General features: G+C 43.6%; 2 protein-coding genes across 3 annotated transcripts in view; one reads left to right on the forward strand and one right to left on the reverse strand.

The window, feature by feature from the left end:
• crybb1 (crystallin, beta B1) overlaps window positions 1–15,996 on the reverse strand; it is a 38,321-nt gene extending 22,325 nt beyond the window's left edge. Inside the window, exons 1-2 of the mRNA XM_059654835.1 lie at window positions 15,841–15,996; window positions 8,201–8,341 (exon numbers count right to left, since the gene is read on the reverse strand). Of these exons, the coding sequence (XP_059510818.1) occupies window positions 8,201–8,256 (56 nt within the window). The 5' untranslated portion in view covers window positions 8,257–8,341; window positions 15,841–15,996. The remainder of the gene's footprint in view (window positions 1–8,200; window positions 8,342–15,840) is intronic.
• Window positions 841–16,041, forward strand: cryba4 (crystallin, beta A4). Of its 2 annotated transcripts, none has more exons than XM_048556389.2 (6): window positions 841–881; window positions 4,566–4,632; window positions 8,215–8,333; window positions 11,758–11,899; window positions 12,553–12,695; window positions 15,849–16,040. In XM_048556389.2, the coding sequence occupies exons 2-6, from the start codon at window positions 4,597–4,599 to the stop codon at window positions 15,994–15,996; spliced, it is 588 nt and encodes a 195-aa protein (XP_048412346.1). In that variant the 5' UTR covers window positions 841–881; window positions 4,566–4,596; the 3' UTR covers window positions 15,997–16,040. The 2 variants fall into 2 exon arrangements, with proteins under 2 accessions (XP_048412346.1, XP_048412348.1); XM_048556391.2 differs by having other exon boundaries at window positions 869–993; window positions 15,849–16,041.
• The last annotated feature ends 5,997 nt before the right edge of the window (window positions 16,042–22,038 follow it).

A 22,038-nucleotide genomic window follows, 5' to 3' on the forward strand; every position in this document is an offset into this window, starting at 1 on the left:
CCACTCAGCCTGTACATCTCTGGTCACTAGGGGCAATTTAGTATGGCCAACCCAGCTAACCGGTGCAACTTTTGACTGTAGGAAGAAACCCACGCAGACTTAGGGAGAATGTGCAAACTGCACATTTACATTTGCCTGATGGTGGAGTCGAATCTAGAGTCCCTAGTGCTGTGCTGCAGCATTTCTAACCAGTGAACCACTGTGCCATCTAAATGATGATAACCTGAGAATTTAATATATGCCCAATGCAAAGGCTCCTCTATTGACAAACAACATTGCCCAATGTTATACTGAGTTCCACAGAACAGACTGCTCTGCTCAATCTACAATGAGGTAGCTGACCTGAACCTTAGGTGGTATAGAGAGGAACCGGAATAAATTTTCAACTTATCACCAAAGTCTAAGAATTGGCGCTGCTGGCCAGCTGTACGCTGTGGAGGTATTTCAGTGATCACCAGTTTTGGCTTCAGATTTAACGATGGGCAGCTGACCCAGAATGCCCATATAGCAAATTGGTAAACAATCCCACTGTATTTGATCTCTATGTTGTTGGGCACAGCGTTGGGTTCAGTAACTCGTTGTTGAAGAGTTGGACTCAAGCTGTAGGTGCTGTGTAATAAGTTGCTGGGTCAAATGGTTAATGCTAAAGTTATTTTTACTGAAATGATGTGCTTGCAGTATTCTTCATGCTTTCCTCTGTTAACTATAGATCATGACATTGTTGCGAACACAATAAACTCTTGATGAATCCCCTCCCCTGCTGCTGAGCTAGGGGTTTGATGAATGCAGGTCTCTGCAATTGACTCTGCTTAAAGTGTGAGCTATAAAAACCCTGAGAGGGAGCGACTTGGTATCAGAGCTGTGCATTCCAGTCTACAAAGGTGAGTGTTGCCATGTTTGAGAAAATACACTGTAATTGGTGTACAGTATATGGATCCACTGTAGGAGGACCATAACCAAAAATACTGGAACAAAATAGTTGAAAGAGAGAAGGTGAGTCTGGTTAAATAACATTTGTGGCTCTGAAGAAAAGATTTTTGAGTTCATCAATAAATCTTAACATTGCGTAGAACCTCGGCTCCACAGTTGAAGTTCAGTGACCAGTTTTGGTGTCTGTAGTGCAGAAAACTGTACAATGTGCATAAAAATTATTTGTGCAGGGTGCTAACAGGGGATACAGTTATCTGGTAAAAAAAACAACTGAACAGGCTCTTCTCTCCAGAAATGAGAAAGCTAGAGGGATAATCACGTAGAAGTCATTAACATGCAGTTTAGGGATTGATGGAGTAGATGTGTAGAAGATGTTTCCATTTGTGGGTAAGTTCAAAACTGGGAGGGGGTGTCGTGAAATCTAACACAGTCACTAATAAAACACAGACATGCCAGAAAAGCTTGTGTAGGCAGAGTGTGGCTAGGTTGTGGAAATTATCATGGCGGGGAGTAGCTCAGATGAGTATTTGGATGTATTTAAGGGGAGGTTCAATTATTAATGCATTTGTTACATTCAGGGAGTCCACGTTGCTGTGGCAACAGGCACTTTTACACACATGTTGTTGCCTGGAGCTACGGATAGTGATAGCAGACAGTCCAACTTTCTCCTGATCACTCGGTTGACCAGGAACGTCTCCTGCTCTTCCTGCCTATCCCTGGCCTGCGCTGTCAGGATTTATGTTTTGGTGGGTATTGATTCTCAACTTACATACTCAACATACACTGCTGTGTTATGAAGAGATCAAGTGCTGGGTGACCCTCAAACCCAGAGGCAGGAACACTATTCACTGCTCCATAAAACCATTTAGCTAGTAAGAACCTACATGTGAGAAAAGGAATAGAGATAGAGTGGGAGGAAGATTGTGTGGAATATGAACTTTGGCATGAACTTGTTGGGTCTAATGGACTGTTTCTGTGCTGTGGACCCTGTGTAATTTTACTTTCCTTTGATGTTGGGGCAGAGTGTTCAGTAACAAGACCTTTCAGTGTAATTTAGCAGAAGAAACAGGAGCAGGAGTAGGCCATTCAGCCCCTCAACCTGCTCTCCCATTCTTGATCTGCCCCTTGTTTCAACTCCTGATAGCCCTCAATGTGTGAAAAACCCTGGGTTTTGAGTTCAGTGAGCAGAGACCAGGGAGAGTGCCCTGTTTGTGGTGGGAGGGATCTAGGGATAGTGTAACTCTTGGTTCCCATTCCCAGATTAGTGCAGCAAGTCCAAAGGAGACTCACTATCAGGTGAGCAGGAGCTGGGATCTGGGAATGCCGTGTAGTTGGACACTAAAGTAACTGGTCATTAGAGTCCAGCAGGGTAGAATGGTTGTGGTCTCTCCCCTAGGCTCCATACCTTCATCCTCATTCTCCAAGGTGAAGATGGATGTGGCTCTGCCCACAGACTGTCTCCTTTGTCCCTAATGGGCCCTATTCTTTCTCTTTTGTTTTGGAAATTAATGAATCTGCTGCCACCACTGCCCACTCAGGCATTCCAGGACAGAATGACTGCTCACCCCTCACACAGGATAGTACTGTCCCTACAGTCAGCTTATGGTGTACCTTCTATCCCGAGGACAAGGCAATGTCAAACCACTTCAATGCTTTGCCCAGAGTGTGGTCTGACCAATGGGAATCCATGGCAAAGATAGATAGTTCTTGAGGATAGGGTATGGTTGCATTGGCACAGGTGCCCAAGGAGGGCAAGCTTCACATGTGGCACATATGGATTCCTGCAATGAGTGGTATGCAATCTGCCAGCGAGAGTATTATTGAAGAATGTGCACTGTCATCATTTGATGGTCACAACTAGACTTTAACCAGGAATGGCAATCAGTGAAATCCTGGCTGACTTCCTGTCACTTCCCTTAAGCTCCAGGAGTCAATTATTAGGCACTACTTTGAACTCAGTCTAAAACCTGCCACTTCAACAGAGACCATGAGCTTCAGACTTTCCCGTTGTAGAAAGAATCATAAAGTCATAGATCACAGAAGAGACCCTTTGGCCCATTCAGTCTGTGCCAAACTATCTACACTATTCCCACTTACCAACACATGACTCACGGCCTTGAATGTTGTGACATTTCAAGTGCTCACCTGTGTACTTTTTTAAAGGGTGTGAGATTTCCTGTGTCAACTCCCTTCCCAGGCAGTGCATTCCAGATTCCCACCATCCTCTAGTTGAAAAAACAATTTCCCCAATCCCCTCTAAACTGCCTGTCCTTCACCTTAACATTATGGCCCCTTGTTACTGATTCTTCAACTAAGGGGAGCAGCTGTATCCTATCCACCCTGTACATGGCCCTCATGATCTTACCCCACCACCCCCCTACCCAAAATCAGGTCCCCACTCAGCCTTCTTTGCTCTGAAGAAAACAACCTGAGTTTAACCAGCCTCTCTCCATAAATTGTTCCATCTCAGGCAACACCCTGGTGAATCTCCTCCACACCCATTCCATTGCAATCACATCCTTCCTGTACTGTGGTGACCAGGACCTCACACAGTGCTCCAGCTGGGACCTATCCAAAGTTTTGTATAGTCCCATACAGCTCACATACGAACACACGGTTCCCACACAGACCCTGGTCAGAACAAAGCAGCCTTGATGACCAGCCAAAATGCCCAGCAATGTAGACTGGCAGCTGAAACTTGCTGCCCAGGCAACCACATGAAAAATGTCCACTGAGTGTGGTACCAGAAGACTAGAGGTGCCAGCTAGAGGGCTGTGTTTAGTTCTTGGCATCACATTACTAGAAGGATATGATTGAACCGGAGGGAGTGAAGAGGAGAACCACCACGATGCTGACGGGGGTGGAAAATTTAAGTGACGCGGAACGGTTGGACAGGCTTAGGTTATTTTCATTGTAGCAGAGAAGACTGAAGGGGGTGATCTGACTGAGGTGTGCCAAATTATGGGGGACATGGACAGAATGGGTAAGGAGCAGCTGTTCCCTTTAGTTGGAGGGTTAGTCACAAGACAGCACAGGTTCAAGGTGATGGGCAGGAAGATAAGAGGGATGTGGGAAAAATCTTTTTTTATCCAGAGTGGGGATGATGGTCTGGAATGCACTGCCTGGGAGGGTGGTAGAGGTGGGTTGCCTTTTTAAAAAAGGTATCTAGATGAACAATTGGCTCATCATAACATTCAATGGCCAGGTGCTGGTAAAATGCGATAAGATTGAAGGTCGGGTGTTTCTCATTTGTTGATGCAGACTTAATGGGCTAAATGGCCTCTTCTGCACATATGACTTTGATATGATCTGTAAACATTGGTTAAATACTAGAAAATGAAATATTTAGAGGGCTATGGAAAAGCCTTGTGAGCATCAAATAATGAGAAGTAAACGTTACATCATGATCCCCTTGCTTTAAGGTAACCTGCCACTTATAGGTGAGATCCAGAGATAAAGAATGCCCACTCTCGGCTACCAGTACCCTTATAATTGACTAACACTTTCTCATACCTTGTACAGGCTCAATGGGCTGAATGGCCTACTGTGTTGCAAATTTCTATGGAAAAGTACGTTGTACAATGGCAGTAAACACCATCCACACAGCATTTAATCTCGGTCTTTATTTGTTCCAGGACTAAGCCCTAAATATAAATAAAATTCAAGATGTCTCACTGTACCAAGCTCTCCAGCCACTGGAAGGTAAGGCAAAAGACACCAGGATCATGTTTGTTACCAGAAGTGGTCTTTCAAATTGGAGTCTGAACCAATCTGCCCTTCACCTCAGGAAGATGTCTGTCATAAGTCCCCAGTGTGTGGGTTTACATGTCCTGTGGTAAGCCCAATTTATCCTTGCCAAGTTGGCCACCCAGCAGCTTAATGCCTCAAACCCAGTGAGATACTATTCAGTTTCCCAATGGGTATACAATGCAAACCCGATTGATGAATTACATGCATGCAAGGAACTTCAGGTTAAAGAATGAGAAGTGGATCATAGGCCAAATAAGCCTGGATGAAAGCTGCACCTATGGGCAACGTACCCCATCCGGGAGATCCCCTCGAAGCTTCGCACAGTAACTTGTTCAGGTGGACAAGCAGTAAGGTGGTAATCGAAAATTTACCCAGGGTCAACAGCAACAACCTTAGGGTTGGCACAACTCCTTTGTTCAGGGTCAGATCCAGGTTCACTGGGCACTGCACCTACTGCCCGCCTGAGGCAATTGTTCAGAAATTAGACTGGGCAGTGGTGAGTCTACTATAGAAGGCATCAGAGCAGAGCTTCAGAACTGCCCTTGCCTGAGGATCAGATGGGTGAGTGCACTGCCCCAAGAAGGTGCAGGCCGCTGATGAGTGAGGCATTGGCTGTTCCGAATTCCTTACACATTTCACACACGCGGTTAGGATTCAGTCCCACACCCACTTCATCCTCATTCTGTCTTCAGAATTAGAACAAGCCAAATCTTAAACAGCTCTGTTCAAGCCACAATGTTCCTCAGCTACTTTCTAAGTCACTACTGCTCAAAATCATTTTATCCCAGTCAAGAGCAGTATTTACAGACCCCATATTCCAAACTGCCCTTGGGAAGTGATAGTGAGCACCTTTTTAATTTATTATACATTTCTGTGCATGCCAGTGTGTGCATTACTCTGTCTGTGTCTATGTCTATCTGCTGCCACATTAACATTAACATTACTGCTACACTTAACAAGCCAGAGCTAGTTTTGGCACACAGAAGACAGGTAGAAAGATCAGCTAGCTCAAAACCAAAAGGGCCCTGATCAAACCGAAAACAACTTGACATGTTTGGACATCTGCCAACTTTAATGACAAGTAAGGAGGGAAATGGAGAAAACGTGTCTGTTTGCACATTGTCTGAAAGGGCAGCCTCAATTGGTAGCCAAATTTAGACCAAAGTAAGCTGTTGCTGTTTTATGCTGGCTGCGTTGCAGTAACTCCAGCCCATCCAGAAGCCTCCTCAATAACGAACACTTAATGATATGTAATTGCAGAGAGCAGCCAGTCAGAGGTAAATAATACGTTGCAAAGAAATTAAATTGCTCCAAATAACTAAACCTAATTATATGTCCCAGTCCTAATGGGCTTTTACTTGAGTATGTTTTCCTAACTGTTTACTATCCATATCTTGCAACAATAAAAATCCTTAAAGAACATGTTAAAATTCTTTTGATGGCTTTCATTAATTTGACGATGCATGATGCATTGGTCCTGCTGGGATTTCTACATGAATTTATCTTAGGCCTACAGTTACTATGGCAATTTTCTTAACCAGTATTTTTTATTTAATTTTCATGCTGGTACCCAATATGAAATGATCTGTCATTTGGTGCATTCATTTCCATTTAGCATTCATTTCCATTTACCATTTGTTAAGCTGCTGTAAACACTGGGCAAGACAAGGCACCCATAACTTTTATTCACTTATGGGATGTGGGCTTTGCTCACTGGCCAGCATTTCTTGTCCAACGTTAATTACCATTAAACTGAGTAGCTTGCTAAGCCATTTCAGAGGGCAAATGAGAGGCAACCACATTGCTGCAGGTCTGGAGTCACATATAGGCCAGCCCAGGTGATGACAGCAGACTTCCTTCCCTAAAGGGCATTAGGCAGCCGGATGGGTTTTTCCAACAATTAGCAATGGTTTCACCTGAAAATGACAGATTCAGATTTTATTTAAACTGAATTCATCTGTCATGGCAAGATTTGAACACAGAACAATCACTCAGTTTCCTGGATTAATAGCCTAGCAATAATACCACCTGGCCATCACCTCCCCAGTGGGGGAGTATAACCAACAAGGCTTTAAATATGAAAGGCCCGCAGTACATGTTCATAGACTAGGTCTTACAGTTTGCAATCCTTAGTGACATTTGTGTTAGCATGGGTCTTACTTCCTAAGGACAATAAGCTTCTAGAGCATCTTGCCCTTATGACTTCCCCTTAGAAAATAAATCTAAGCTCACGTTACTTCCTACTCGATTTTTAAAATCAATTCTTTAATTCTCAAGTGGGCATCGTTGGCTGGGCCAGCATTTATTGCCAATCCCTAATTGCTCTGGAGAAGTTGGTGGGGAGCAGCCTTCTTGATCCGTTGCAGCATTCAGGCTGTAGGCACACCCAGAGTGCTGGCAGAGAGGGGCTTTGAGGGTTTTGACCCAGCAACTCTGAGAGAACGGTGTATCATTCCAATATAGGAGGGGAACTTGCAGATGGCGCGGTCTCCATGTACCTGCTGGCCCTTGTCCCAATAGGTGGTGGAGCTCAGGGTTTAAAAGGAGCTGTTGGAAGGAGGCTGGGTGAGTTACTTTTGCTTATCATGTGTCTTGTTGTAGTTTTAGTTTTACAATACACTTCACTGTAAAAGGTGGCACGGTGACCTAGTGGTTAGCACTGCTGCCTCACAGCTCAAGGGACCTGGGTTCAACTCCATTCTCAGGTGGACTTCCTGTGTGGACATTGTTGCCCATTCTCCCTGCGTCTGTGAGGGCTTCCTCTGGTTTCCTGCAGCAGTTTAGATTGCTAAACTGCATCTAGTATCCAGGGATGTTAAGGTTAGGTGGGTTGATCATGGGAAATGCAAGGTCACAGGGATAAAATAGGGGATGAATCTGGTTGGGATGCTCTTCAAAGGGTCGGTATGGACTCAGTGAGTCAAACATGCTGCTTCCACACTGTCAAGGTTCTATAATTCTTCTGTGACTCAAAATGACACTGGACAATGGTGACAAAGCACTTTCCACTGTATCTTCCTAGACATATGTGACTATTAAATCGTTCATTCATCCACATATGGTCACACGTTTGGTCAAATGGTGAGTTTTAAATGCCTTAAATGATGAATAAGAGAAAATGAGAAAAATGAGGTAGTTAGGTAGAGGAGTGTTTGGGGGGAGCAATGATGGAACAGTTAAAAATTGGGGATTCTCAATAGGCTTGAATTAGAAGAGCACACAAATGGCTGAGGGTTATGGGGCTTAGTGTAGCACAGGTGCCACAATTGTTGCATTGCTGGTTTCAAAACTACTTCAAGCCTGTATTTCAGCCCAGACTTGCAGCAGATGGGAATTGCTGTGAAATGCAGAGGCCTCCTGCAGAGTCTGCTGTTTATTTCCACTATGTTTTGTCAACTTTGCTCCCAAATGAAGGTGCACCTTTTTTACAGTGTCCGATCAAAGCTGCAGTCAATTCCACTGTCATGAAACTCTCAAATTAACACCACCATCTTTTTTACCCCCACCCCCTCGCCCTCACCTGCTCTCCTGCAGATCATTGTTTGGGATGAGGAGTCCTTCCAGGGCCGCCGACATGAATTCACAGCGGAATGTCACAACGTGATGGAGTTTGGATTCGAAACGGTGCGGTCTATGAAGGTGGAAAGTGGAGCGTGAGTATCTGGAAGAGCAAGCAGCATGAGATCAATCTAAGAGTGACTATACCACATTGAGATGCCACAGGAAGAGACAAAGTTGTTTAAATTGAACACCCTGTCAATGTATCTAAACTTAACTTGTGTTTCACAACTCAAAAGTCAGTATTTCTCTCTGAGATCTTATACTATATATGCATATATGAGAGAGAGAGAGAATATGCTGAAGAGATCTATAGATAGATCCAGAGATAATGGGAACTGCAGATGCTGGAGATTCCAAGACAACAAGCTCTGATGAAGGGTCTAGGCCCGAAACGTCAGCTTTTGTGCTCCTGAGATGCTGCTTGGCCTGCTGTGTTCATCCAGCCTCACATTTTGTTGTATAGATAGATCCATGTTGGATTAGTTCCCTTTATTCTATTAATCCATTGGATTTAGCATAAAAAGAGAAAATGTTGCAAAAAAACCAACAGGTCTGCAGCACTAGACAGAGAAACAAAGTTACTGTTTCAAATCGAATGTCACACCATCACTGAAATGTTACAGTACAGAAGGATGCCATTCAGCCCATCGTGTCTATACTGGCTGTTCAAATGAGCATCATTGCCTCCTGTCAATTTCCTGCTTTCACCCCATAACCTTGCAGAGGGACAGGTACTGATGAGGAAGCAGGGAACTGCAGGAGATTTGAACAGCTGGGAGAGTAGACAAAGAAGTGGCAAATGGAATATGATGTGGGAAAGTGTAAGGTTATGCACTTTGATGGGAAGGATAAAGGTGTAGATTATTTTATAAATGGGGAAAAGAAGCACAAAAGGACTTAGCAGTCCTTGTTCAGGATTCTCTTAAGGTTAGCATACAGGTTCAGTCAATAGTAGGAGGGCAAATGCAGTGTTAACATTCATTTCAAGAGGGCTAGAACACAAGAGCAGAGGTGTACTGCTGAGGCTGTACGTGGATCTGGTCAGACTGCATTTGGAATATTGTGAGCAGTTTCAACCCTGTATCAAAGGAAGGACGTGCTGGTGTTGGAGGGGGTCTAGAGGAGGTTCACAAGAATGATCCCAGGGTTGAAGGGCTGTCATATAAGGAGCAGTTGAGGACTCTGGGGCAATTCAGTTCAGAAGGATGAGGAGGGATCAGATTAAAACTTATAGAATACTGAGAGGTCTGGGCAGAGTGGACATGGACAAGATGTTTCCACAGGTAGGAGAGTTTAGGAGGTGAGCACACAGCCTCAAAGTGAAGGGATAGTATTTCTTCAGCCAGAGTGTGGTGAACCTATGGAATTCATGGCTGCAGAAGGCTGTAGAGGCCAGGTCATTGAGCACATTTAAGACACAGATAGATTAGGTACTTGATTAGTATGAGAATTAAGGATTAGGGAGAGAAGGCAGAAGAGTGGGGTTGAGAAACATATAAGCCATGATCAGGGATCTCGATGGGTTGAATGGCCTAATGATGCTTCTATATGAAACAATCACCCCATGCTCTCTTGAATGCCTCAATTCAATGGGCCTCCACAATCCCTCCAGGCAGTTTGATTCATACCCATCTCCTTTTGCAAATCACTTTGAGTCTAGGCCCTCGGCTTTTTGATCCATTTACAAATAGGAACGGCTTCTCACTAACTGTGCTAGCCAGCCTCCTCACGATTTTGAAAACTTATATTAGATCTCCTCTTAGTCTTCTTTTAGATGTCAGAGGTGGTTTCTTTACTCAGAGAATAGTAAGGGAGTGGAACGCTTTGCCTGCAACGGTAGTAGGTTCGCCAACTTTAGGTACATTTAAGTCGTCATTGGATAAACATATGGACGTACATGGAATAGTGTAGGTTAGATGGGCTTCAGATCGGTATGACAGGTCGGGACAACATCGAGGGCCGAAGGGCCTGTACTGTGCTGTAATGTTCTATGTTGTCTCCCAGAGGAACAGTTGCTATGTACCTTATGCAAGGAAGTGGCATGTATCTGAAGAAAGAGATTTTGAAGAACAGCAAGCCCTGAACAGCCAAAGAATCATAGATAATAGAACATGGAACACTACAGTGTAGTACAGGCCCTTCGGCCCTTGATGTTGCGCCGACCTGTAAAACCAAACTGAAGCCCATCTAACCTACACTATTCCATTATCATCCATCTGTTTATCCAATCACAATTTAAATGACCTTAAACTTGGTGAGTCTACGACTGTTGCAGGCAGGGCATTCCACACCCTTACTACTCTCTGAGGAAAGAACCTACCTCTGACATCTGTCCTATATCTATCATCTCTCAATTTAAAACTATGTCTCCTCATGCTAGCTATCTTCATCCTCAGAAAAAGCCTCTCACTGTCCACCCTATCTAATCTAGTCTTGTATGTCTCTACTAAGTCACCTCTTAACCTTCTCTCTAACAAAAACAGCCTCAAGTCCCTTGGCCTTTCCTCATAAGACCTTCCCTCCATACCAGGCAACATCCTAGTAAATCTCCTCTGCACCCTTTCCAAAGCTTCCACATCCTTCTTATAATGCGGTGACCAGAACTGTATGCAATACTCCAAGTGCGGCCGCACCAGAGTTTTGTACAACTGCAACATGACCTCATGGCTCCGAAACTCAATCCCTCTACCAATAAAACCTAACACACCGTACACCTTCTTAACAACCCTATCAACCTGGGTGGCAACTTTCAGGGATCTATGTACATAGACACCAAGATCTCTCTGCTCATACACACTGCCAAAAATCTTACCATTATCCCAGTACTCTGTATTCCTGTTACTCCTTCCAAAACTTCCAATACTCATTCCAACAAACCCTATGGACAGGGGCCACGGAACTGTATCCCACATTTTTCCCTTCATCTATGACACCAATTTCATATGTCTGTACATGTGTGGGAGGGATTTTATAAGGAAGTTGGAGTGTTAACCAGTAGAGTTATATGTTGACAGTTCCTGTTGCTAGAATCTATTCATTACTAATAGTAATTCTTGCTGTGTGCTTTCTGTCAATCTGAATCTAAAAGAGAGGAAAAATGAGGAATTCTTGGATACTTTGATAGAACAATTTTTAACGTTTGTGAGGATTCTGGAAATAGTGGAGCTCAATTTTCAGCACACAGCCCTGGTGTGACAAGATAAACATGTGGACATGAACAGGAACGGTGAAGGGCACTGTATACCTGGATTTCGGAAGAATTGTGAAAGGATTTTACGGTGGGGTTTTATGGTGCCTAAAAAACATGCAGATCAATGTCCCACATTCAGGACATCAGTCATATTCAACTGGGTTAATAAAGACTCCCACCATTCCTCATTTTGGACCCTTTCTTCATCTCAAAGGCAAAGGCAGAGCCGTGAAGGATAATCAAACCTGTTTTGAAAGGGGCTCTGAAATGCTGTGCTTTGGTAACTTATATAGGATTGCTCTGACCTCCTTGTATTTTCTCTGCAGCTGGGTGGGTTATGAGCACGCGAACTACCAGGGGCAGCAGTTTGTGCTGGAGAGAGGGCAGTACCCACACTGGGAAAGCTGGAGTGGCAGTAACTCCTATCACGTCGAGAGGCTGACCTCCTTCCGACCTATCGCCTGCGCTGTAAGTGTCCCCATGCACGCAACACGCTCTAGTCAGTAAAGAGCATGCGTACGCAATTCAGACCAAAAACCTGAAATCTACCATCACAAGCTGTGGGTGAGGCAAACAGTGAAGATGTCTTTAAGGGGAAGCAATATACACATGAAGGAGAAAGGAATGGAAGATTATGTTGGTGGGGTTGGATAGGGAGCAGCTTCATTTTATTCATAAAGACACATAAGGTTACAAAGCAGAGGTTAAATGGCAAACAAGTGGCCACAAAAGCTGGAAATGTATGTCACTAGTGGGGAAACCTCAAACTATGGGAGATAGTGACAGAAAAAGAGGACACTCATTTAAAGCTGAGATCAAAGGGATTTCATCTGCCAGAAGGTAGTGAATGTCTGCAGTTGACTAGCCCAGAGGTTGTGGAGGTGAGATCACTGGAAGTGTTTGAAGAGGGAGAAGATAGCTCTTTCAAATATCAAGGAATTGAGGGTCATGAAGAGATGTCATGTAAAGAGGGCTTTGAGATTACGCAGATCAACCATGATCTTATAGAATGACAGGGCCAGCTTGAAGGGCTGAATGGCCTACTCCTGTTCCTATTTCTTATACTCTTATGATAAAAAATGGCATTACACAAATAGGCTGTTATTGTGTCCTTCCCACAGAACCACCGTGAATGTCGGATGTCCATATTTGAGAGAGAGAACTTTCTGAGCAGGAAGGGAGAGTTGACCGATGACTATCCATCTCTACAAGCCATGGGCTGGTGCAACAACGAAGTTGGATCCTTCCGAATCCACTCTGGCGCGTAGGTGTTTCCAACAGCCACATGAGATAACTCATTCCCCTCAGCATCCATTGGTCTTACTGACCCTTCCCCTAGCTATAATCATCAAACCCCTATAACTCTGGGGCAGCATTTTACCAAAGCGTTTGTGATTCCTATACCAGGACCATGTGGGGGTCTCAAGTCCACAGATTCTGGCTCCTAGCTCAGGGATAAGCCTGGACATTATCCCCTAATTATCTGCATCTCGCTACCACCTTTGTCAGGGCAGCTGGGAACGGGCATTTTATGCTGCTCCAGCCAGTGATACACAGATCGCATGAATTAATTCTTCTTTTCAAAACTGCCTCTGAGATTTAATCCAATTAAGGATGGTGGATGGGATGAAGCTACTGCTTCCCAATCAAGGGTCTGGCAGCTCTGAAACCCCTGGGACTCCTGCCAGGAGAGGGTAACCTTGCTGAAGCAGGTGAGAGGCAAGTACCGCAATAGTGGAGCCTGCTTGGTGAGGTTACCATAGGTCACAGGGCCTAAGCGGGTGCCCCAGTGTGGCATTGGGACCATCCTTGTCTGACTGGGGTCCCCTTTCATTGGGGCATGGACTGTGCAACATTATTCCACCTCCCTCCCCACCCCTTCTGGGGCATTGCACGGTGGTCGTCTCTATAAATGTGACTGCTCCTTACAGGACGATGTGTTTGAAAATCCACTGCCTGACGAAGAGACGGGCAACGAATCCACATCCAAACACATCCCTAGGAAACCTTCCCAATGGCAGGACGTCATTAGGGAACCATCCTAAAAGTGCAGTTTTCCCAGCCCAGTCCGTCTTGTAGCCCTCTGCCCAAGAGCTTGGAAAGCCTTCCTTTCCCATTACTCCTTTCATCTCCTCAAGTCAAGATGTTCTAAATTCCAGGCCAGAGGTTGATAGAATCCTACCACCCAGGAGAATAGGCCATTCAGCCCATTTTGTGCTTGTGTAGCTTTCTAAAGGTGATTTCTAGTTGATTCCAGTTTCTTGTTCCCTCCCCACCGCACTGTTTTTGCTTTTTAAGGACAATTCTAATTGTGCACGCACCACAACATGCACTTACAATAATCTGTTGAGTTCTTCCAATACTAGAATTTAAATGCAACCTATATTATGCTTGCGGGTCTTCTCGCAGCTGGGTAGAAAGAGGGTGTGGATATTCGCGACCTAGGTCCCAGATCCCATGTCTTACCTTGAATCTTTTTCTCCTAATTCTTTCTCCCTTTTCTTTTGCCCTTCAGCATTAAAAAGTATCTGGATGGGTATGTGAATAGAAAGGATTTAGAGGGATATATTTAGAGGTCACAGTTCAAACTGTGAGATAGTTAATGACTGCAGATGCTGGAGTCAGAGATAACACTATGGAGGTGGAGGAATACAGCAGTCCAGGCAGCATCAGAGGAGCAGGAAAGCTGACATTTCAGGTCAGAACCCTTCCTCAGAAGCTCCAGCTCCACACTGTGTTATCACAGTTCAAACTGTGCACACTTTGACAATGTGCAGTAATCTCACTGACGGTACCACAAAGCCAGCCACTCTGAAAGTAGAAATCTTATGCTGGGACAAGAGCAAGATACTGCTGTTAAGCAGAGTGGCAAGACCTTTAATCACTTGGATTGCATCTGAGCTGCACATGAAGCTCATTTTGAGTCTTTAGGAGTTTCCACCTTAACCTACTCAGCACCAGAAATAGAACTGACAAGCTTAACATTCTCAGCAGTTAGAAGCCTGCCATGATTGATGCACAGAGATTATTTTTTGACCTGAAATAATGAACATTAAATGGAGTTCATTTTATCACTACAACACAAATTAGAGTATTAGATGTTAGTGGGTTGGCACGTCATTCTTTCATCATTGTGACCTGAATTCAAATGCAAGGCAGCCTCCCAGTAAAAGTCTGTGACTGTCTGCACAATGTACCCTGGATTGTGCATTGAAAACAGAAATAAGGCTGACAGCACCCAATATTATTCCAGGGAAAATCAAACTGCAGCTCTTGAGTTCCACCCAAGCACAGAAAAAGCAAAAGTCTGGAAGTTATGATCACAGATACTTTGCCCCCAAAGGGTATGCTGTACTCAGCAAAGAAATCAATGCATTCACACAAACTTGCACTAATTTCCCACTAAAGATACCAAAAATGTAAGGGCTTGCATATTCATGACTAGATAATTTTTTATAGGGGTGATAAGCGATGAGTACTAACAATCTTTCTGGCCCTGAAATCCTAATTTTGCAAATGTGTAGTCTCATTCCTTCAGACCCTTATTAACCTGAATGATTTTGAAAAGAATTAAACTTTTTAAAAAAATTTTTTTGTCTTATCTTGAATATTTTTCTCTTAATTCTTTCTCCCTGTTCTTTTGCCCCCTCAGCATTAAAAGGTACCTGGATGGGTACGTGAATAGGAAGGGTTTAGAGGGATATGGACCAAATGCTGTCAAATGGGACTAGATTAATTTAGGTTATCTGGGGGAAAAAAAAGGGGTGGCTCAGTGCGAGCCTCGCAGTGCACGTGTCCCAGGTTCAATTCCACCTTCAGGCAACTGTCTGTGTGGAGTTTGCACATTCTCCCCATGTCTGTGTGGATTTCTTCCCACAGTCCAAAGATGTGCAGGTTAGGTAAATTGCCCACAGTGTTTCAGAATGTGTAACTTAGGTGGGTTATAGGGGGATGGGTCTGGGTGGGATCGTCCAAGGGTTGGCATGGACTTGTTGGGCCGAAGGACCTCTTTTGACACGGTATTGATTCTATGAGCATTTTGCGTGGTTCGAATCGAAATTCTGCTTCCTGTTTAATAGCTGATTGTTGATTCTTGCAGATATTGTTTAAAGAGCTCAGATATTTCATGGCATGTAGGGAGTGCCACACCAGTCCTGATCCTAGATTAGAATTAGTCTTCACTCTCTAGCCCACAAAGCCTTTGAGGGCAGCTGCCAATAGGGTTAAAAAATGGGGGAAGGCCTTTCACATTGACGGGAAAACCCGAGCTATTATCCTGCTCAAAAAAGTGCATATATACATAACAGGTATCAAACAATGGTTTTGCCTGTTCCTTATTGAAGTTAGTAACATCAAAGTCATTGTCCAAGTAAAATTGAATTTGATTGTTCTTTCCTGCCAAACCTCACCTCTACAGATGGGTATGCTACCAATATCCAGGTTACCGCGGCTACCAGTTCATCATGGAATGTGATCGTCATGGTGGAGAGTACAAACACTGGAGAGAGTGGGGCTCCCATGCGCAGACTTTCCAGATTCAGTCCATCCGCAGGATCCAGCAATAAAATGAACCCCGACGGCTGTGTCCTCGCAGCCCTGTTTTAACTTTCAAAACAACAGAGAGAAATGACAAAAATAAATAAAATTTCCTTCTTTGTTAAAATGCACTAGTTTTGTTTCATGAGTGTCTGAACAGGGAATGGTGTAAAAATGGTCCTGCCACCAAATGAGACCAGCCTTCAGAGTCCAAACCTGGTCATTTTAAATTGTAGCTCTAAAATGCTTACAGGAGACTGTCTGTGTGCTGAGTTCCTTACAACTGGTGATTCTGTCTCCTGCCCAACTCTTATTTAGGAGGGCAGTTTGTCATTTCTTTACACGAACACTCCAAGCTCAATGCCATCCAGGGCAAAGCATCTTAGTATATAACTCAAGTAAGTCATTTCACAGAAACAGTGCCTCGTATGACATGAACAACATTGAATTACTGAGAAATTTCTTGGCTGTTAGTTTGTGGAATTTGCATATCACCATCAAAGCCAGAGTTTACTAATTGGCATTCCATCCACCTTAAACACTCACTCCCTCTACCACAATAGCGGCAGCGTATACCATCTGTAAGATGGACTGCAGCAACTTATAAAAGCTGCTGTGACAGTAGCTTCTAAATCCTTTCACACCTAAACATCCCCTCCACCTGTCTATGGAACCCCTTGCCACAGTGGGCTGCGAGGGCAGAGTCCTTGTGTACACTTAAGGCTGAGATAGAGAGATTCCTGATCAGTTGGGGAATGGAGGGTTACAGGGAAAACACAGGAAAGTGAACGTGAGGAATATCAGATTATCATGATCCTATTGAATGGCAGAGCAGGCTCAAGCAATCAACTTTTGTTCCTATTTCTGATGGTCCTTCTGCGTGAAAAAAAAATTAACAGCTCCCTTGTCCACAGAAAAATACAAGACAATTTTGGCCATTTTTCCACAGAGATCTAGATGTCAGTTATTTGATCATTTCTATGTCTGTTAAAGTTCAGTAATAGAGAGGTGACTTTGACAAGACCATGTGCATGCTTACAATTTTGAACGACCTGTCTGACCTTAAATGCCTGAGCACAATGGGAACGTAATTTGACATTATAAACATTGTGCACACTCATTGCTCATACTACTGTAGCGATTCATTTGATTTCAGTTGAAGCCGTTGACAAGTTGGGTTTGTGAGCGTAGCTTAGGGGGAGGGATATGGTTGTTGGAAGTGAGTTGGGAGGATTGACTTCCATCAATAAACAGCTGGCACTTAAATTAAGCTTTTAAGAAACAAAGCAAAGGCCAATAATTCAAAGATAGGTCGCAGGGAAGATTGTTCTATTTTACTGAGGCAATCCACTGAAGCGAGAAGAGTGAAGCGTATTCTCGATTTTGGATAATTCTGCTAAAATAAGTCACTCAAGGCTATCCTGATCAAGCTTAATGCCCCATAAGGTTTCACTCAATTGTGGAATAAAGCAGTTCAGTTCAGATGCAGCTCTGCATCAATTAATTTAACTCAGTCCACCCTCAAACAAAATGAGAAAGACACAGAAGCTGTATCTAGGTTTCCATAAAGCACAGTTGTTACGTTTCATAGACATCAAAGAGATAAAACACAATGACAGTCAGTTTCTATCAAAACAAGACTCTCAGATCCCCAATGGGAGCAACAAGTATTAAACTCTTGAAGGTATGCATATCAGATCCAAATTTCACCCACTGACCAATTGATTCAACTTCAGTTGCCACCCCAAACACCCCCCCAAACTACCACCCCACACCCCCAGCTAGTCTAAGGGCTTAACGTCTCTTAGACTGCAGAAGGACTACAAAATGTCTTATTTAAATGATTATTAAATGCAACCCGGGTAATGACAATGTTTTGCATTATTCAAAAGTTGATCATTTTCAGACAATTTGATGGCTATTGTTCCTGCTCTCTGTAGGTTTACCTAGAATTCGCAACGAAATCAAACATCTCAGCCCAGCCAGTCTCTTAAACAGGCTTTCTTTCGCTAAATATGAGAATTTCCAGCCACAACTGTTTCACCATTCTGACACTTCTATAAAACTCTGAGTACCCTAAAGGGTTGCAAATATCTGTGTATGTTTTTCTAAAGAGAGCAATTTCAAGCTTGGATTGTCTCTTGTATTGCCTTAAGCCTGAAGCTACCAAGTTTAAAGGACACTTTTCTTGCTGATTATAAACATTGAAAAGATTTGGCAAATTGCCTTGTTTTCGATACTGGTAGCCATCAATTCCAACGCCCCAACTTTCCCAGTGACTCAGACCTTAAAGATAAAACTTTAACAAAGGCATTAAAGGACACAAAACTACCAAGGGAAGAAGTCAACAACATTATAAACCATTACTTCAGGCTTCAAGCACAAAATGAAAAATCCATGAGAAAGTATTCTACAGATAGCCTGGGAACCAATAAACTAAACTATGCGGTGGACTGGATTAACAACTGCGTTCCCATCATAAATGTGGGCATGGAAATGAATGATTAAAAAGTTCACACAAACCTCAGCAGGAAATAAAATGTTGCCCACAGGAAGTGCATTTAATCATAACAATTTAAATATAAACACGTGAACCTGCCAATCTTCTCTCTCATAAAATGATGGTTTATGCCCTCGTGCTCAACTCTGTGTTAACCAGCACTTTTGGGGTGGGGGTGCTCAGAATCTTCACCTCCACTTCCTGCTAATGAAGGCAGGGTGAGAGTACAGATAGATGCCATTCAGCCCATCAAGTCTGCACCACCCCTCCAAAGAGCTTCCCATACAGATCCACCCTATCCTCACATTTCCTATGGCCAATCCAGCTAACCTGCATATTATGAGCAAATTAGCACAGCTGATCCACCTAATCTGTGCATCTTTGGGCTGTGGGAAGAAATCAGAGCATCTGGAGGAAGCCCACACAGACATGGGGAGAATATGCAAACTCCACACAGTCAGGTTCCCAAAGCTGGGGTTGAGCCGCGATCCCTGGCACTGTAAGACAGCTGTGCTAACCACTGTGCCACCATGCCTGGTACAGGAATTTGTGGGGCTCTGTTTATCTCTGAGCCCTATTCCCAGCTAGCCGAGTGATTCATTTCTACTTACCTGTTCCAACGTTCTTCTAAACATTCCATCTGTAAATATCATGACTGTTAGCTACTGTCTGAGTCTGAGCCAGGTTTCTCCAGCAGTTTAAACAGACCACTCCTACTGACTTGGTCAAAGACCCAGGTAAGATCGATAACAACATCACATCATGATCTCCTTTCTTCAAAGCATTTCTCTTGCAGTTTCTGGGCTGAGAAGGTCAAATCATCTGCAGATCATTCAATTTTGAAAGCACACAAGGGTTTAGCATAGACGTATTCAGTCAGGATCTGAGACTAACAAGGGGAACATGAGTAAAAACTCACCCCTTGCTGCTCAGCAGGGACACACCTTGCAAGATGCTGGAACTGTTGCCCATGTCCCATATGAGGTCACCTCTTTTGTAATAGTATACCCTCAGCCCAACAGAGAGAGGGAAACTCGTGCCGATGCTGCAGGATTTCTGGTTTTCAGTGCTTGGTAAGTTGAGGTGGGATAGACAAGCACCTTGAGTTTTACATTGGGAAAGCAAGTCAATCGCTTTGCAAAACTCTTCTGATATGGGTTCAACGGCTAGCTCAACCATGAGAGGGCAGGCTGTCTATGATTCTCAGAGACTCCTTAGTGATAGCAAAGTTCACAGAATTCTATCCATATCCCCAATTGTTTCTTGCAACGGGTGATGGCTGTCCCAGCAGAACCATTTGCTTTAGTCATGGACCTATTGCCTTCTCAATTTCTTCATCCCTGCCTCTAGCATTCCTTGTGTTGGAGGACATTTGGATTTTCTGGCAAAGTTTTAACCAAGTAAGCATTGGAGCATTGCCTAGCAGTCTGTTACCTTACATTGTGCAGCTCTCAGTTCATTCAGAATCTCCTCACTCAGATCTCTCTTATCATTAATTCGAGACATCTGACTTGCTTCAATGACAGATTCCATCTACAGTGATATTAACTTCAATCTTGCGCGCATACACACATATATTATGTTCATTTATGGGCAAACAAGGCCAAACAAACTGTCTTAGGCCCTCAACAAAAGGAGAGAAAACACAGGTAGTCTCAATGAAGCAATACACTCTGCTCTTTGGTGGTGTTTAGTCAGTACAAGTAGATTTTTTTAAATATGGCTCAGTAGTTAACGCTGCTGCCTCACAGCGCCAGGGACCAGGGTTTGACACCGGCCTTGGGCGACTGTGTGGAGTTTGCACATTCTCCCCGTGTCCGGGTGGGTTTCCACCGGGTGCTCTGGTTTCCCCCCACAATCCAAAGAGATGTAGGTTAGGTGGACTGGCCATGCTAAATTTCCCATAGTGTCCAGGGATGTATAGGTTAGATCAATTAGCTATGGGGAATGCAGTGTTACAGGGACAGGATGGGTTTGGATGGGATGCTCTTTGGAGGGTCAGTGTGGATTAGATGTGCTGAACGGCCTGCTCCCACACTGTAGGGATTCTAATTAGGGGAATGTTGTTGATAGCAATCACTTACTAATGAGTATGACTGTTCACCTAGGAAATTACATGTCGCTGGGATGGGCTCTGTGGGTCCTTGTGTGGTTGATGAGTCTGATCCTAGAGCCACATCTCCAACCATATAGTTGGAGGTGGAATTGGTCCTTGGCCCTAAGATCACTGACATTTTTTTCTCCGGTTTGTTTTCTGAACTTCCTCATACTGACAGGTATTCTCAAAGAATGGTGTTCCTTCATAGAGGAGATTCCTCAAAGCGGATTCCTTTTCCATTTTATGCATCAGGAAGGGGAATGGACATTATTATAATTGCAGGTGAACCTGTACCGAACTATGTTAAAAAAAACTAACATCAATGAGGGTTGTTGTGGTGCAATGGTAGTGTCCTTACCTCTAAGCTAGGAGCAACTGAGTTCAAGTTCTATCTGCTCCAGTGGTGTATAATAAAACTGCTGACCAAGGAGATTTGGAAAATATTTCAAAAAGTAATATTGATTGTATCTACCATATAATATGCAAATTTTAAAGTAGTTTTGGTGTGTGCAAGTTACAGCCTACGGAATGTAAATTGCAACTGTTGATGGTAATTGTATAGCAACTAAGTGTTTAATTGTATGCAGAAGCTGGGAATTAATGGGGGATTCATTTGTGCTCCAATATACAGGAACAGATTGAAGCCGTGGTTGATAGGTTTTGAGATGCACATTTAGAATGTGCATCTCAATAAATAAAGCTTACAAAGTGTGCACATAATAGGTTCCAATTTTAAGCTTCTCTGCTTGACATTCTGCAGAAGAGAAGCTCAGTCTACCTTCTTCAGAGAATCCCATTTCTTTTCATCTTTGGAGGCAGGACAGGAGTCTGGAACCATAAACTGTGTATCAATGGATGTGTAGCCCAGTGCCTACTGATGCTAAAGTGGTAATAAGTTACTGCTTCAGGTTGAAACCCAGCTAAGACAATCAAAATCAAAACTGATTAGATTGTGTAATGATACAATGCAGACGGAGACCATTAGGCCTATTGCGTTAGTGCTGACTCTCTGAAAGTGTGATTCTTCCACCCATTCCTTCCCCGTAGCTCTGTAAATATTATTTTTCCAGATTCATATCCAATCTATCCTTCCCAGATCACAACAACATGCTGTATATAAAAAAAATCTCCCTTCTGCCTCTTTTCCCAATTATTTGTCATCAGTGCCCACTGGTTACCCATCTGCCAATGGAAACAGCTTCTCCTTATTTATTTGATCAAAACCTGATCATCTGAGAAATCCTTTGAATCCTTGGCAGCACATCCCAAGCCTCTTTGCCAAATTCAGCTGTCTTTTTCTTGTGCCAATGAACTGCGGGTGCTGGAAATCAGAAACGGAAACAGAAAATGCAAAATGCAAAAACAGAAATTGCTGGGAAAACTCCAAACGGTTCTGAAGAAGGGTCACCGCATCCAAAACGTTAACTCTGCTGTCTCTCCACAGATGCTGCCAGACCTGATGAGTTTTCCCAG

This window comes from Stegostoma tigrinum, chromosome 26 (genome assembly GCF_030684315.1).
Source record: "Stegostoma tigrinum isolate sSteTig4 chromosome 26, sSteTig4.hap1, whole genome shotgun sequence".
NCBI classification, from domain to species: domain Eukaryota; kingdom Metazoa; phylum Chordata; class Chondrichthyes; order Orectolobiformes; family Stegostomatidae; genus Stegostoma; species Stegostoma tigrinum.

What these genes read in the sequence shown, in the direction of transcription:
- cryba4 (XM_048556389.2), top strand. Translation starts at nt 4,597, where the DNA reads ATGTCTCACTGTACCAAGCTCTCCAGCCACTGGAAG. An exon ending in AGCTCTCCAGCCACTGGAAG is followed by an intron (nt 4,633 to 8,214) that starts GTAAGGCAAAAG and finishes GCTCTCCTGCAG; the next exon opens with ATCATTGTTTGGGATGAGGA. An exon ending in TCCGACCTATCGCCTGCGCT is followed by an intron (nt 11,900 to 12,552) that starts GTAAGTGTCCCC and finishes TCCTTCCCACAG; the next exon opens with AACCACCGTGAATGTCGGAT.